At 40.3% G+C, this 16,361-nt stretch overlaps 1 protein-coding gene across 1 annotated transcript in view; it reads right to left on the bottom strand.

Moving 5' to 3' along the window:
* Nucleotides 1-7,915: 7,915 nt before the first annotated feature.
* Nucleotides 7,916-16,361, bottom strand: part of LOC103561005 (fatty acid desaturase 2-like protein FADS2B) — a 36,386-nt gene continuing 27,940 nt past the window's right edge. The window contains exons 8-12 of the mRNA XM_008535388.2: nt 16,226-16,323; nt 15,370-15,466; nt 13,206-13,285; nt 11,839-11,964; nt 7,916-10,364 (exon numbers count right to left, since the gene is read on the bottom strand). Of these exons, the coding sequence (XP_008533610.1) occupies nt 10,286-10,364; nt 11,839-11,964; nt 13,206-13,285; nt 15,370-15,466; nt 16,226-16,323 (480 nt within the window). The 3' untranslated portion in view covers nt 7,916-10,285. The remainder of the gene's footprint in view (nt 10,365-11,838; nt 11,965-13,205; nt 13,286-15,369; nt 15,467-16,225; nt 16,324-16,361) is intronic.

The raw sequence follows: 16,361 nt of genomic DNA, 5'->3' as shown, positions 1-16,361 counted from the left end.
AGTCTTCCTGCAGCTTGTCCTTTCTCTATTCCTTATGGAGGGTCGCCTCACGGGCTTGCTCCATTACTTTCTTCAGGACAAGTGGCAAGGAGCCTGGGAGATGGCTTTCTCCATTCGGGCACCCAGGCCTGGAGCTGGCCCACTGGCACTTCTTTCTACACAGCGATTCTAGTCCTCCCCCTGGGTCTGTGCAACTGCCTGGCCTCTCAGATTGTTCTTGCGAGATGGGCCTGAGCCCTGTGACCCACTCTAGTAGTAGACACAGGAAACCACTGCGCAGGCGCCCATCAGTACAGCTGCCTACGCACTGTTATTTCTAACAAAGCCCTGGGGAGTCTTAATTGTACCTTCGTTTTAAATTTATATTAGTCTTGGCTTCTTGATAAAGTTGCCAACTCCTTGAGGGAAGAACAATCATGTGCTCATATTTCATGAGCCTGCAGTGCATGTTAGCCTCAATATAGGTTTCCCATGGTTACTTGTTGGATTATCTGAAGCCGGGCATCAGTTCTTCTCCAAGGAGGACTCCATTGGATGCTGCTGGTAGCTTTGCCTAGGAAACTCCAGCCAGGCCTGGACCTTGTAGCCTCCACAGAACTACTCTGAGATGTGTTTGATGGCTTGAGGTGGGAATGAAGCAGACCTTCAAGAACAGTGATTTATTGAGCACCCACTCTGGGCCAGGGTCAGTGCTTGGATATAACAGTAAACAAATGAGACAAAACTGCTGCTCTCAAGGAGCTGATGATATTTTTCCCATTTTTCTTCCATTTTATAAATGAAAGGATATACATAAATTCATTCATTCATTTACAAAGTGCTCTTCTGGGTTTCTGTATTAAAACTTGTTAGCTTAAACACAAACTTGTTCGGTATTTTATCTCAAAATGAATTTTCAGGAAGAGCCAAAAGAATTGCAATCCAGCACATGCATGCTGTGGCAAACCATAGGCAAATCCAGAAAAGAAAGGAAGGGAGCTGCCTTTATAGAGAAAAAGGGGCAGTAGGGAGAGGTTGTTCTAAAGGAAATTTCACTCGGGAGAAGTAAGGGTTCAGGGTGGCAATGGCTTCTCATTGACTCAGCTGTGGCACATCCCATTGGCTGGGCTGTTGCTGGGTGAGGAGAAAAATCTTCCTCCAGTAGTAAAGCAGTTTTACTTCCTGTCAAAATGCAAGCTTCCAGTCTCTTCCTGTTTGCTGTAATTGATGATGTGTGATAGGGCATGAGAGCTCACCCTGCAGGCCTTTCCACCTCCAATTTTGTTAATGTTTCTTGTATTAATTTCCACAAACTTATATTCCAGTGAGATGAGATGAATAATAAAGAAGATAGTTTCAGATGGTATTAAATACTATGAAGGAAATAAAACAGGGTAATGGTTAAGGAATGACAGGCGATTGTGGTGGGGGAGGGCACAGTGATTCTGTGTATGAATCGGCTTGCATAGAAGATGACCACAATGATAAATAATACACCTCATGAAAATATCCAAGGGGTTCCAGGTAGAGAGAACATCAAGTTCAAGGGTGTTCATGAGAAAGAAGATGGGGAGGAAAGTGACCATTTAGGAAGTTAATGCAGTAGCCTGTGAAATCTGACCACGCCCAGGCAAGATAATGACACTTTAACATACATCGTATTTTTAAAACTCAAAATTATTCCTTGTGTTTCATTCATCATCTGTGGGTAAAGGATGTAGTGTCTTAGCAAAGAACCGGCAAGCTCATTATCACATGGTTACTTAGGAGTAGATATGTACAATTAACAGAACCGAAGAACAGGGCTCTGGTCAGTGCATTCCTGTGGCTGTCAACTCCCCATTGTGGCTTAGGCCAGCCTCAGTTTCCAGTCTCTCCAGTGCTGCCTAGTCCTTGTCTCAATAAGTCATGTGTCAGAACACAACTTCTTTTGGTGTGAGTCACTGATTGGGTTTGTCCCATTGAGAAGAGGACTCAAATCCCTGTTGTGCATCCTTTTGCAACTGCCTGAGAAAAGAGTTACAAATTAGAGGCTTTAACAATTTCATCCACTTAGGCATAGTTTTTGGTTCCCATATTGAACAGAGCCACCAGAATAAGAGTCAGATTCTGGGCAGCAATTACCAGGAAGTTTTGGATTGCTGGTCATGAGAAGGGAGATTATTTCCTGTTTTTATCACTAGATAGTGACATTGTTGCTTTGATTGTTACGCTTAATTGGGAGATTTTGTAAATCCTGTTAAAATCATCAAGCTCAAATAATCTGAGACCTAGAGCTTAAATATTATTTTGGACAGGATAATTGTCTTTTGTAAATAAGCTGCTTTTTCAGTACATTGAATAGGGTTTAAAAGGTATGGGAATTTACCACCCACCCACTTGTTCTCATTCCAGGCACATAGAGGGTATGTCCTGGCAGAAGGGGTGGCGTGTCAGGGAGAGAGAGTTGTGGGACTTAGGAGAGAGGGCAGTGGCTATTTGCCAACTGCTATGGTGGTGTTTCTAGCCAGCCCTGGTGGTATAGTGATTTGGAGGTCCTACCACCATGGAAGAGGTTTGTTTCCCAGTCAGGGAACCATACCACCCATCTGTAGGTTGCCATACTATGGAGGCTGCAGGTTGCCATGATGCTGCATGATGCTGAAAGTCATGCCACTGGTGGGGTCACACATGGCGGACAGGTTTCAATGTAGACTAAGATATATTAGGAAGAAAGACCTGACCAACCACTTATGAAAAAATTGGCTATTAAAACCTTATGAATAGCAGCAGAGTATTGTCTGATATAGACTGTTGGATGGTGCAAAAAGACGGGACAGGTTTCAGCTCTGCAGTACACAGGGTCACTAGGAGTTGGAAGTGACAAGATGGCATTAACAACAACAGTGGCAGTGTCTCAATCTTTTAATAAATGATACAACTGAAGTGGTTGACTAGTATCTCTGCCTGTTGGAAAGCAGTAAAATCCAGCCATGTCCCCTGAGGTGATGTGGACCAGAATTTTCCAACCTGTGTGCTGGGACATCCTGATATGCTAAGATATTGATCCCCCATCTTTCACTATAGCTGAATGAGGTTTGGGTAAACCATAGTTCCTGGGTGGGTCATCTTGGTGGATAAGCATCCTATTCCATTTCCACTTATGTTTCATATAAACATTCTAATTTTATGCTTGTGACATTACAAAAAAATTTTTGGTAGAATACAAATATAAAATCTTTATCTCTTTTTTTTTAAATGGTGCCACACTTTCAAACATTAGCAAAATAATACTTTTAGAACATGATGGCAACATGTTCAAGTACACATTCTTCTGCCTGGATGTTTAGGTCCTTCTTCAGATGAACCCAACTCAACTTTGGCAAACTGAACAAAGTTAAATGAAGTCAAGTGTGCTTTTCTCTATAATGACTTCTCTTGGTATTTGACTGTTCATTAGTCACTCTCTAACCTTTATCCTCTCTCATTTTCTGTCTCATACATTCTCTTGTTTCCTGCTAGGACCCAGCTAATCTGATTAATTTTTGCTGGCTCATTTTTCTCCCCCTAAATCTACATTGAACATATCCTTAAGATTCTCGGTCAAATCAAATGCCTCCCTCTACTCTTTTCCTTGATGACTTCTCTGGAGAGTATTTCTGAGCAGGTATCTCTTATCCTTATTTCCCTTCCAAGATCCAGAAGGGCATTTTCTCCAATTACCTGCTAGACAACTCCACTTAGGCTTTTTTCAATACTGTAAACTCAAGACATTTAAAAGCAACCCTTCACATTTGCTCTGTCTTCTACTTTTCCTCCGCTGATTAATGTCACCACCAACAACCCAAACTTTGGTTTGTCTTTAGGTTTCCCCCATGTTTAATTACTTACTGTGTTCATGGACCCAGCCTCTACAACATGTCTCCATTTATTCATTTCTGTTTCATATTTGTACAGCCAGCTGAACTCAGGTTTCTTTTCTCTCTCATGCAGGTTGTTGCAATAGTCAACTCTGGTGTCCTCAACTCCATGCCACTCACTTTCCCAGTCTTCCCTTTGTGTGGCTTCAAGAAGGGTCCTTCCAGAGCCCAATTCCAATTGCGCTGCTCTACAGCTCAAAGATTCTCTGTGGACCCATGCAATCTACCTAATAAGCCTTTTATTTCTAGTCTGGCATTTTAGATGTTTTCAACTTAAACCCCAATTTCACTTTCCAGGTTACCTGGCATTGCTCTAATCAAGTAATTATCTAAGTAGTCATCAAAATATTTATTGAACACCAAGTCAATGTGCCACAGTGGACTAAGGCTGGTGATAAAATGGAGTATGTGGTTACATACTCATCTCATGGAGTTTTCAGTCTAGTGGGTGTGCAGGCAGAAATAAGTTGTATAAGTGATGTGCACAGGGCACAACAGCTTATAAAAGGAGAATTAACCTGGTCGGTTAAATCAGGGAAGACTTCTTAGAGAAAACTAGGCTCATAGAAATAATAGAAAATTGTTTTTGAATGCTGCTGAAAAGCCAAGGTGAACCATACCCTGAAGAAATGAAGTTGAAGCGACAGTGAGGGCAAGACCTAGCACACTATCCCACAGTCCTGCAGATGCTCTGCTCTATTCTTTGAACAGGAGCTCATTCCTGGCTCAGGGCCTTTGCACTTGCTCCTGATGATCCTGCTCTTCAGGATCTCACGGCAGGCTCCTTCAACTTCTTCTCGTATCCGTCTTTCCCTGACCTCCTTATCTAAACTAGTCCCCTACTTATCAATCTCTCTCCTAACACCCTATTTTCTTTATATATGATCATCTTGATTTTTCTTCCATTTACTTGTTTATTGACTGTCTTCTCCAGGAGATTGTAAGTGCCAAAAGACCATGCTCCTGCCTTTCTTGTTCACACCACTTAGCCCAATGTTCGACACATGGTAGGTGCTTAATAAACGTTGTGCAATGAAAGAGAAGGATGAGAATAAGATGTGCCCAAGGATACAGAAAAAATAATGAAAGATAAGTGTATGCATGAGAAGGTTTATTGTGTTTTGATTTAATATTTTATTTTGTGGAAAGTTCCCTATGTTATATTCCCTTAACATAGCAAAATTCCCTAGAAGATGAAGCTGTTACAAAATTTTCACCAATTCTTTACTGAAGAGGAGAAATACGCTATGTTGTTTGCATAATCTGAGGTTTATTTTTAAAAGTAACACTCTGGAAATTTACTTTGCAGTACATTAATGAATAAGAGGGATTAATGGATAGAGAGCTAAGTAGATGGAGAACTGTGAAATAAACAAGTTTACCAAAATGTTCAAGTTGAAATTTAGGTGATGGCTATACAGATGTTCATTGTAAAATTCTTCCAACATTGTTGTGTGATTGCAGTTTCACAAATGAAGTCGAGAAAGAACAAGTGCATTCTGAGTATAGCCCTGTCATCAATAGTGTTGAAGTTCAAACTACTATACTTTCTACAACTTTAGGATTGGTGCTCAGCAGCGAAATAGTCAAGAAAGTCCTTTCTAATATACTGGTTATGCAACAAACGGTACTTATATTTGGTATGATTTCCAAGAGTAAGAATTGTGCACTCACATGGTTAACCAGAAGTTTGGCTTATTAGAACCCCTGGCTCTCTACGGTCCCTCAGGCATGAAATGTGCACTCTGGTTCAAGAAGATTTAAGACAGTCAGACATGCAAGCTGACTGTGGGTGTTACTTCTTGTAACAGGAGAAATTATTTTTTTCCCTTGTGACTCATAAGCCTGTCATCTGTGGAAAAGTGCTCCTATCATTGTTAAAATGACCCAGTGTCTTATCATCCTTTGGGTGTATGTGATGCTAAAGACTGTCTTGCTTTTGGTGGGTCTAGGATGAGTTGAACCCTCACTATAATAATAACAACAATAACTGGCATCTGATTGAGGTCTTGGCTTATGAGACTGTTCAGTTTGCCTTAATTCATTTGTGTTTGCAAACATGCTTTGATGCATAAAGGCCAGGTAATATCCTTCCCCATATCAATTTTCCAGATTGCCATAGGAAGTGTATAAATGGTTTGCCCAATTTCATTATAGAGCATTAACTGAAGGAGCAGAAATTGGAATCTAGGTTCCAGAATTCTAATCCAGTCACCATTACTTAACACTGAACTGAATATGCACACAATTTCTCACAGCCTAATTTTAAGAAGAGGAGTGAAGGTTTAGAGGATTCAGGGTCCAGGAAGACCTCATAAAAATAGCTACAGGGAAGGTGAATTTTTCTTGATTTGAATTCCTGCTCAGCAACCACAAAATCTCGAATCCATTTCTTATAGTGTTCTTCCATGTTTAACGCAGTGTCTATCTTTTCTGAAAGAGTAAATCTCACTTTGACTAGTCCCAAGTGAAATTTCTATAAGGGGGATACTCTTTCAGGATTGTTGACTAGACTGTCAACAGAGACTCTTTCTAAGTTGCTGCTGTGCCTGTCATGGGATCCTCTCATCTTCCCCTCCCCAGGCACCTGGTCTCACTGAGATGGAAAGATAAGTACCTTAATGCTTGTTCTATCAGCTTCAGGGAAGCTATTCGACATATTCCAGAAATGCCAACTTCCCATGTCTCCTGCATTTCATCTTAGCCAAAAGGCCAACAAGCAATTGCCTGTGTCTTCTAGTGCCTCTTAACTCCCCTTTATTTGGAATTTCCTGGCATGGGACTTAATGAGCCTTCACTATGGAGTCAATCATCCCTGGGTCTGAAACCTTTTCCTTCATTTCCTTCCTGGGACATCCGACTTGTTGCTTGGCCTCCCTAATCCCCAAGGTTTTCATTTATAAAATTAGGTTAATTATAGGACTTACTCATGGGTCTGGTATACAGGTTAAATGGAACAAAGCCCATGAGGGCTGCAGCTCAGTACTTAGGGCTTGGTGGATGCTCTTAAATATTGGTAGGAAATTTAGTAATTCTGAGTTAGAATATAGAATTGTTTTTCCTATAGTTGCTAAAATTTACCTTTGTATCTAATTAGAATGAATTATATTCACATATATCTATTCCTGCATTGGTCCCTCCCTTTCCCCCTCCCTCTCTCCCTTCCTCCTTCTCTAATTCCCTCTATCCCTTCTTTCTTTCCTTCCTTCCTTCCTATCCTCTGAACACCATTATTGAGTGTCTCCAACATGTCACCCAGTCCCTGCTGTCATGGATATTGCAGGATAGAGTGGAAGACAAATTAATTAAGGAATCACACAAATAAATGTAAAATTACACCTGTAATAATTGCTACCCCATAAATTACAGAAGGCCTTGACTTACATTGGAAGCTTCCCTTGGGTGTGATAATGGTGCTGAGATCTGAAGGTGTGTGGCAACTAACCAGGTGAGAAGGAGTGAGGGCAGGAAGAGTGAAGGAGAAGTTCAGACACTGGGTTCAGGGGCAAAGTCCCTGTGGCAGAAGGGATTGTGATGATTTGAAAGAAGCCTTTGGCACTGAAATAGAGGAAGCAAGGGTCAGAATGGTACCAGGTGGGGCAGAGTGCAGAGGGTAGGAATAATGCAGGCAAAATCTGTTGGTAATCTTCATGGCTTGTCCATTGAAGAGTTTTAGGTAGGGCCATAGCATAACTCTCAGGAGTCATTTAGCTTAATGAGGCAGAATCCTGGCTGACTAAGCTACCTTCATTCGTACAACCACAATTCAGAGCCCTATAGTACAGAGGGCAGAAATCAAATGACCTGCAGGAAGGATCATGTAAATTCTAACTCAATGCGCAGTGGTCTAGGGAGTTGTGAAAGTAACAGGCCTTGGTTCTCCTCCTCTGGGAGGCTTATTGTAGAAGCAAAGAAATGCAGTTGCACACCTCACCAAGTGTGAATGCCAGTAACAACAGGGTGGGAGAGAAACATCAGTTGAGATAGTGAATTCAGGAAACTGATTATCTTATTGACTAGCACAAAGCAAGTTAAAATTTACTCCATCATACACGTTTTATTCTTACCAAGCATATTTTTTAACTGATTTCACATTTCCCCTACATAATCTTTTGAAATCTCCCAGGATTGTTCAGTTGCCTACAACCTATTCCATTTGGGGAACTACAAAGCTGACCAGCTTTGACAATGAGGAATCAACGCCTTGATATATCTAGTGACCAGGACAGCATACGATACTCGAGCATCTCTGGAAATTGGACCAGATCAGACAGAAAACCAACCACTGTACCCAAATCCCACTTGCAGCCTCGACTATAGGCAGGAGAAGTCATCTATAGATCCACCAGCAGAAGGAATGCCGTCTCTTGCCAGATCCATCCAGGCCTTAAAATGTCCTTATCACTTAACGATGAGGGTACATCCTGAGAAATGCATCATTAGGCAATTTCATGATTGTGTGAACACCACAGAGTGTACTACAGAAACCCAGATGGTATAGTCTTCTACACACCTAGTCTATATGGTATAACCTATTGTACCTAGGCAACATGAGACTTATGAGGCTGCTGCTGGTATAACACGGCATACTGTTTTAAACTAAATTTCTTTCATAAGTACAAAGAGCACACACTAAAATAAGGATAAAACTATAGTATAGTAGACTATCATAAGCCAGTAACATAGTCATTTATTATCATTATCAAGTATTGTTTACTGTACATAATTGTACAGGGTATACTTTTATTTGACTGGCAGAGCCATAGATTTCTTTATACCAGCATCATCACAAACATGTGAGTAACATGTTGTCCTACAATGTTATGACAACTATGACATCACTAGGTGATAGGAATTATCCAGCTCCATCGCAATTTTATGGTACCATTGTCACATATTCTGTCCATAATAGACTGAAACTTCATTATGTGGTACATGGCTGCACTATGACAATCATGAAGTCAATAAAGCCTTTTTTCCTTTGCATTCTCTGCTCAATTTCCCTATTTGATATTCTTTATTTGATATTATTACCATTTCACTGTCCAATTCTCCAAGACACACAGTTGTTCTTTTCTTAGCTTTGACGTGCATGGCTTAATCCCCAGGACTGCTGAGCAATTTAACGTATTGTCATTCATTGCCCCACCTTGTACCACTCTGGCCCTTGTGCACTCTGCCTCAGCCCCAGTGGCTTCTTTCAAGTCATCACATTCTCTTCTGCCACAGGGTCTTTGTTTCTGAATCCAGGGATTTAATTATGAAACAAACAGACAGAGCATATTTCAGTGTTTGGAGGAAGGGAATGAAACGCTCCCTGGTAGAATGCAAGACATGGAGAAACAAATAGTGTTGGCTCACTTGGAGATGAGAATGGAAGCTTATGATATTATGCATTCCCTCCGTGCAGCTGAGGTCAGCTTTAACATGCCCCCATGATTACATGAGCAGAAGCACAGACTCTCAGTATTAGTATACTACTGAGAATGTCCACTCATCCTCTAGCATTGAAACCTTCTCATCCTAAGACATGCCTAATTTGATGCCAAGCTTGCAAAATGCCTTGACATAGCCTGGGGGCTACATTCTAGAAAACAAATCTCTCTCTTTCATTAGGGTCACCAAATAATGAGGTACCATATTTCTGCTCTGGTCAGTAGAGATTAGGCAAACAAATCTTACACTCAGGAACAGTCTATTCTTTAGCAGAACACTAGTCACCTTTAAATATTGAAACTCGACCTGCTTGAACAGTTGCTATTGTGCCTGGATGTGGAAAGCTCCTTTAAGAGATTTTATAACTTGGACAGCAAATATGTAACTATACACATTTGTTATGCATAGCCATGTACAATAATGAAAATCTAAGGTGAATATTGAAATATTAAGAGGCTTTAATGATAATTATAGTTAATTTTGAATGAAAATGAAGTTGACACATTTGAAAGAGGAATAAGCAAAAATTTGTGCTTCAGTAGGAACTTCTTGAATACATGACTCTCTTCTAAACGCAGTTGCACTGTTCTCCAAAGTACCCCATTAGAGGTCTCTGCTCTGGCCCACTTTGGCCTATGCCTTCTTCATCAGTAAAGCTTTTGCCTGGTCCCTCAATTCATGCCGGGTGACCAACATAATCTGACTAAGGCATACTGGTAGAAATAAGTTCAAGATCCTTTTGAAAAAGTGAAAACATTGCCTCCTATCTCCCTTTTGTCACCCTGACCAAAGCCATTTTGTGTTTCCTCTGCTTCTTATTTGCTGAGAAAATCTTCGGGGAAGGAGGTAACCATGTGTTCTTGGAACTCACACTCCTGGCACACTCAGGTATGCCAATGGTGCTCACAGTTAAAGAGGAAAGAACTCTTGCACATTCACCAACCCCCTTCAGAGATGCAATTGCGTGCATATTAAGTCTGAGATTCTTCATCATGTTTCCCTGTTTTGTAGTAAGCATCCTTCCAGAGGGCTCCAGATTTCTTCAGTGCCCTGTGGGAGGGGGAAACAAAATCACCAGAAGGTGAGACTCTAATATAAAGGAGCTACTCCACAGAACATCGGTTCTTTTACCTGGTTCAGGGCAATGTTGTCATTTTCAACTATATCTGCAAAACGTCTTTTTCTGTTTCCCAGTGGAGGAAGTCATATGCACTGAATTGGTTTTTAGCAGTTGATTTCAACTTTCCTTTATGGATGAGATTGAGCTTTTCCTCCACTTATTTTCTTATGTACCCAAGACCTCACCTATCCTTTTCTCTACTATTTACAATAAAAGGGCTTCTCTGAGTCATTATAAGATAAAGCAGATACTTGTAAATCACCCCACTCTATATCCACCTACCCATGCTATTTTATACTGTGAAAAATATTTTTCTTGGTACTGGGGCTACAGCAATGACTAGGACAGAAGTGACTTGTCTCCACATGGAGTCCCCGGTCTTGATTGGGAGATACATATTAAATAATTTATTAACCAATATGTTATTTAATCACAACTGTGATAAAGGTCATGAATGAAGAGATCCAGGTGCTGCAAGAGCATGTGATGGTATTAGTGTTAGGGTCAGGGAAGATTGAGATGAGGAAAAGGCATTTGACTTGAGCCTTGGAGAGTCAACACAAATTGACTAGGTGAACTCAAGGGAGGGGCTGAGTTGGAGGAACCCTCTAAGCAGAAGACAAGGTGGCAAAAGAAATAAAATGGCACAGAGCAAAGAGTTATGCAGCAACTGAAGGGAAACTGGATATCTGGAGGGCAGAAGAGAAGGAAGGCAGTGTTAGAGAGTCTGAAACTAGAGCATTAGTTAGGGATCAGATCAGACTGGGCCTGGCCTTGTTGGCATCATTCAAAATGATGTTTTGTTTTGTTTTCAATCCTGAAAGAAAGAGACAGTTATTAAACCCAGATCACTGGCTGTTAATTTGACCAGCACAATGTTCTCTAGGGAACTGTGAATGCTTCAGGATGAGGATGGGTTTCCAGTTTCTCCAGGTCTCACCACCCTTGGTTAGTCACCCCTGGAGTCAGTATATAGTGGATAAGTCACCTCCTCCTCATTCACACACTTATGTCCCACCAAACCCTGCAGGCATCTACGTTTGCAACCCTGGACCAGAGGATTTCACTGTCCCTTCCACCACTCATGTCTAAAGCAGGTAGAGGTTCAGCAGGAGATAGAAAGACAAATAATATGCAGCCTTGATTTTAAGAAACTTGAAGTTTAGTAGGGCAGCAGGGCATTTTCACTAGGAAGTACCTAGAAAGCAGTAGGTAACAGTAGGAATTATGATATCATTACTGGTGTTGATGTTGTGCCCTGTAGAGACTCATATCCATAGTGGGCATTCACAGGTGCACCTTAATGAATGGTTGTTGCATGAATGAATCTCTAGTTAGGAAATTTACTGGGGACTGGCAGTGAAGGAAATGAGAGCTTTGAGTTGAGAGAGACTCTTTTATTACCTGACAATATCTCCAAACGCCTTCAACATGGGCTTGTTCACATATTGCAGTCCATGCTTGGCACACAGTGACCTCACCAGAGGTGCCACCTTGTGATAATTATGGCGCGGCATTGTGGGGAATAGACTAGGGAAACAGAGATGAGAGATATAATACTTGGACCTAAAGAGAGACTCGAAGGAGTGGCGTCCTTTTCCTATTACTAAATAAAATTATATCTGCAATACAGACACAACCTTGACCTTGCACAATACTTCTGTTCTGGGATGTTCAAAAAGTCTTCGCAAAACACGGTCATTTTATCTCTTAACCCTCTGTGAGCCCGGTGGGTGGCAAATGTTTAGGAAGAGCTAAGAAAATAACTATTAGCTCCATTGAAATTATTTCTATTTGGCCAGGGCAAATGGAAGCATGGGGTTTTCTACCATTTGAATGACCTAGAGAATTAGAGATAACCACCCTCCATCTCCATCTCTGTTTCTCTCTATCCATATAACTACTGTATCAAGAAAATAGGATTCAATAAGCTCTAGTCATGATATGTGGAGAAAAGTCCTAAGACAGGTGTAAGAAGTGAGGAGAGGTGGGATTTTACCCAAAGTTTTCACTAATCACCAGATGACCTTCTATGGTTTTAACCTCCCTCTCAGTAAAATAGGAATAATAATCCTTTCTTTGGTTGCTGGAATTTTAAAAGACTAACATGAGAGCAAGGATGAGAACATATCATGCATAGACATAAGATCTCTTTCCTTCTCTGACTATCACAGATATGGCTTAGACAGAGAGGATCTGGAAAGTCCCTCCCCTGAATATTCTAGATTGACTGACTCTCAAAGAATTATCATTTTCTCTTTCTTTGGCACATGTCTACCTAACTGACCCATTGGTAAAGTATTTCCAGGTACGATTTGGAAATTGCAGGAGGGATTGGATTCTCTCATGGATTATTTTGTAACCTTGGCTGTAAAGATATAGATATACATAGATAATTAAATTAATTTGTAATTCAGTTTAACACAACTTTTTATCCAAGTGGTGTGATTTTTCATGGGCTTTCCCAGCTAGCCAAATGCAAAGAAAAGAATCACCAATTCCTAAGTCCATAGGAATCTGTGATTCAGGCGCTGGTACTTTCACTCTAGATTTCACTCTATTTACTCAAAATTATTATATGTCCATCTTTTATTTCTTCCCTTCCTTACAGTTGATGTTAATAGAAATATAGCAGCCTTTAGAGAATTCTGGTTCATATTTTCCTTCTGGTATCTCGAGCCTAGGGCTCTGCTCTGAACTGTATGGGGGTGATGTTATAAGTGATAGCCCTTGCCCCTCTGATCACTATTATCACTCTTCCTATCACTCACTGGTGCTCAATTTGGAAGTTCAGGTGCCCTGTGAACCAGTCGTTGAAAAAGGACTGTTCCACATTACAGCTTGCCAAGACCTGCAAAGAAAAAGATTACATTAGATGTAAATGAGTCCAAAGGTCAAACAAAGAAAATGTTTATTTATTCTTTTATTCAGTCAACAAGTGCTTATTGAGTACCTATTTTGTGTAAGAAACTACGAGGGATAAAAGATATACACAGTCCTAGGTCTCAAGGAGCTTACAATTTAACAAATTAATAAGATATTTTGCTAAGAACTATATACAAGGCAATAGATATGAAAACATATGTAGGATGTGAAGGGGCTAAAAGTTACTATCAGCCCTTGGATACAGAAGACAGAAGTGTCATTCATGAAGACTTTGGAAGTTGGAAGTGGGATTGTAAGGTTCTGGTACAGATTGTAGGTGTTAGAATACCATTTCCATTACGTGGACTTAATGACTTCTAAATGAGGAGTAAGGCATTCAATAGTTCTGTGCATTCCAATATAAGTGGCTTCCTTTTTAGTCTAATGCATTTTATTTTATGTATTTTAAAAACATTGTTCTGAGAAGGAATTCATAGGCTTCTCCAGACTGCCAAGATTAAGAACCCTCAGGAATGTCATTTGATTCAATGCCTTTCTAATGTTTAATTCCAGTTGGGGTTGTTGTCATTTTGAATGCAATTTTTCTGTTTGTTCTATTTCAGTGTTTCTCAAAGTATACTTCAGAAGAACTTGGGGTTCCCTAGGATTCTTTCAGGGGATCTGCCGTCTCAAAACTATTCCTGTAATTCTTCTAAGATACTTTTTGCCTTTTGCGTTCTCATTCTCTCCACGTATGATGGATTTTTCCAGAGCTTGCTAAACATGGAATGGCATCATGAATCTGATGTTTACATGCATTGGTTTTATTCTTGTCATTTTAAACTTAATATTTTAATATTTCTCCATTTTATTTTCAAATACAGTAAATATCAATGGATATAACCTATGAAAACCAAAGCTCTTTGACGTTCTCAGTAACTTTTAAGAATGTAAAGTTGTTCTGTGACCAAAGGTTTGAGAACCACTATTCTTTACTTCATGGAAGGTGCCTTGAGTTTGGACATGAGCTTGGAGGAGGAAGCAGCATATTGGCTGGATTCTGGAGTTAATCATGGCATGGTAATGAAAGGCTTAGGAGGCAAGGTTGTTCTGCTTTGATCACAACTCTGTTAATCATTACTGGCAGGCTTGTAGAGCATGTCATGTATTCTCTCTGGGCCTCTCTCCCTATACAATGAAATGAGGTGAATTCTAGGGTCTTCCTAGGTGAAAAATTCATTCTGTAATTGTAGGAATCTCAAATTCACTTGACAGGCTTTGTCATGTGAAGGTTTAAAGCAGGGGTCAGTAAAATTTTCTACAAAGTGCCAGACAGAAAATGTTTTAATTCTTTTTCACAGCTACTCAATTCTGCTGTCATTGCATGAAATCAGTCATAGATAATATATAAATGAATAAGCATGGCTGTGTTCCAATAAAACTTTACTTATGAAAATAGGCAGTGAGGATCTGGCCCTTGGAATGAAATTTATTGAACTTTGGTTGCATGCAAGAGCTCTGAAATCCAACTGCAAAGGTTTAGGACATGCTTCTACCACTCACTAGCTGTGTGACTTTATGCAAGTTACTCAACTTCTTCATGCCTCAATTTTCTCATCAATTAAATGGAAATAATCATAACATCTGCCTCATGTAGTTGCATAGAAAGAAGTAGACAGTGCCAGGCCCTTGTCAAGCATTTTGATAAATATGAATTATGATTATGATTATGATTATGATTAATTCTTTGGGTGGATGTGAAGAAGATTGGCCCTGAGTTAACCTCTGTTGCCAATCTTGCTCTTTTTGTTTGAGGAAGATTCTCCCTGAGCTAACATCTGTGTCAATCCTCCTCTATATTGTATGTGGGAGGCTGCAACAGCATGGCTGTATGAGCCCTGTGTAGGTTTGTACCCAGGATCTGAACCCAAGAAATCCAGACCACCAAAGTGGAACATGCAAACTCAACCACTATGCCACCTGCCCAGACTCTGAATTATTATTATTTGAGGTAACAACACTCTTAATCAGTCTGGTTGAAGTATCCTCTCCCAGGATCTCCATTATTACCTGAGTGCTGACCCAGTCCCGATTCTCTTCTCTGCTCATTTGCATTGACAGGTGGCTCATCTGGGTGACATATGTTATCCAGGGACTTTCAAGAGACCTTTCAGAGAATAAAAGGGGAAGTGATGACTCTAAGGCGTGCTTTGGTAATCACCAGGCTGCAAGAGCTAGCAGAGCATTGGAGGAAATGGAAGAGACTCAACAGTTCCCAAAGAATGGGGGTCATTTGTTTCCCTCTATATCTAGAGATGACACTTTAAGCATTTGGTCACATAACCTGTCATACTGTCTAATGTATGGGAGCAGTACTCAATAATTTGCTGTAAACATTGGTGCAGGATCAAAGGATATCTAGAGAACTTAACTGAATATACAAAGTGATTGACAGCCTAAATTTTGTCATCAGTTAGAGCTGGCTCCAATGTCTGGTTTGGCACTGCCAGTGGCCCTTACTGGTTCTATAAACTCGAGAAAGGGATTTAATCTCTCTGACTTTGGTTTTGGGAAATTCTCCAGTCATAAAGTAATTTTAAAAAATTCCTCTCCTTCCATTAACTTTGGGAAGGATTATGAAGGCCAACTGGATTATAATTTTAAAGGATTTGGGATTAGATGGAATACTGAAATTGTGAATGGAGAAAGTGGGGAAGAAAAGAGAAGACTGGGTAATTTTATTCCCAGGGATCTCTTCATATTAAAATATTTTAACCAATTTTTTTTCACATTTTCTTGGAAACGTTGCAGTTATAAGGAATGGGGCATAGTGTCATAATCTTCTTCAAATCACAAAGTGATTAGACAAGGATGGTAAGAGGACCATCCAGGTTATGGGAATAAGAGGATATTCTTGCTTTCTTACTTGACCAAATAGATGAGGCACACGGTTCCAAAGATGCCATAGAAAGGGCCAAATGTGATGAAAAAGCGGATGTAAAAAGTGCTGATCCAGGCCACATCCTGCAGAAAGAAGTGCTCAAAAGTTAGATGCTCTGAAC

The sequence above is a fragment of the Equus przewalskii genome, chromosome 11 (genome assembly GCF_037783145.1).
Source record: "Equus przewalskii isolate Varuska chromosome 11, EquPr2, whole genome shotgun sequence".
NCBI classification, from domain to species: Eukaryota; Metazoa; Chordata; class Mammalia; order Perissodactyla; family Equidae; genus Equus; species Equus przewalskii.
This window is presented reverse-complemented; position numbering and strand designations above follow the sequence as displayed.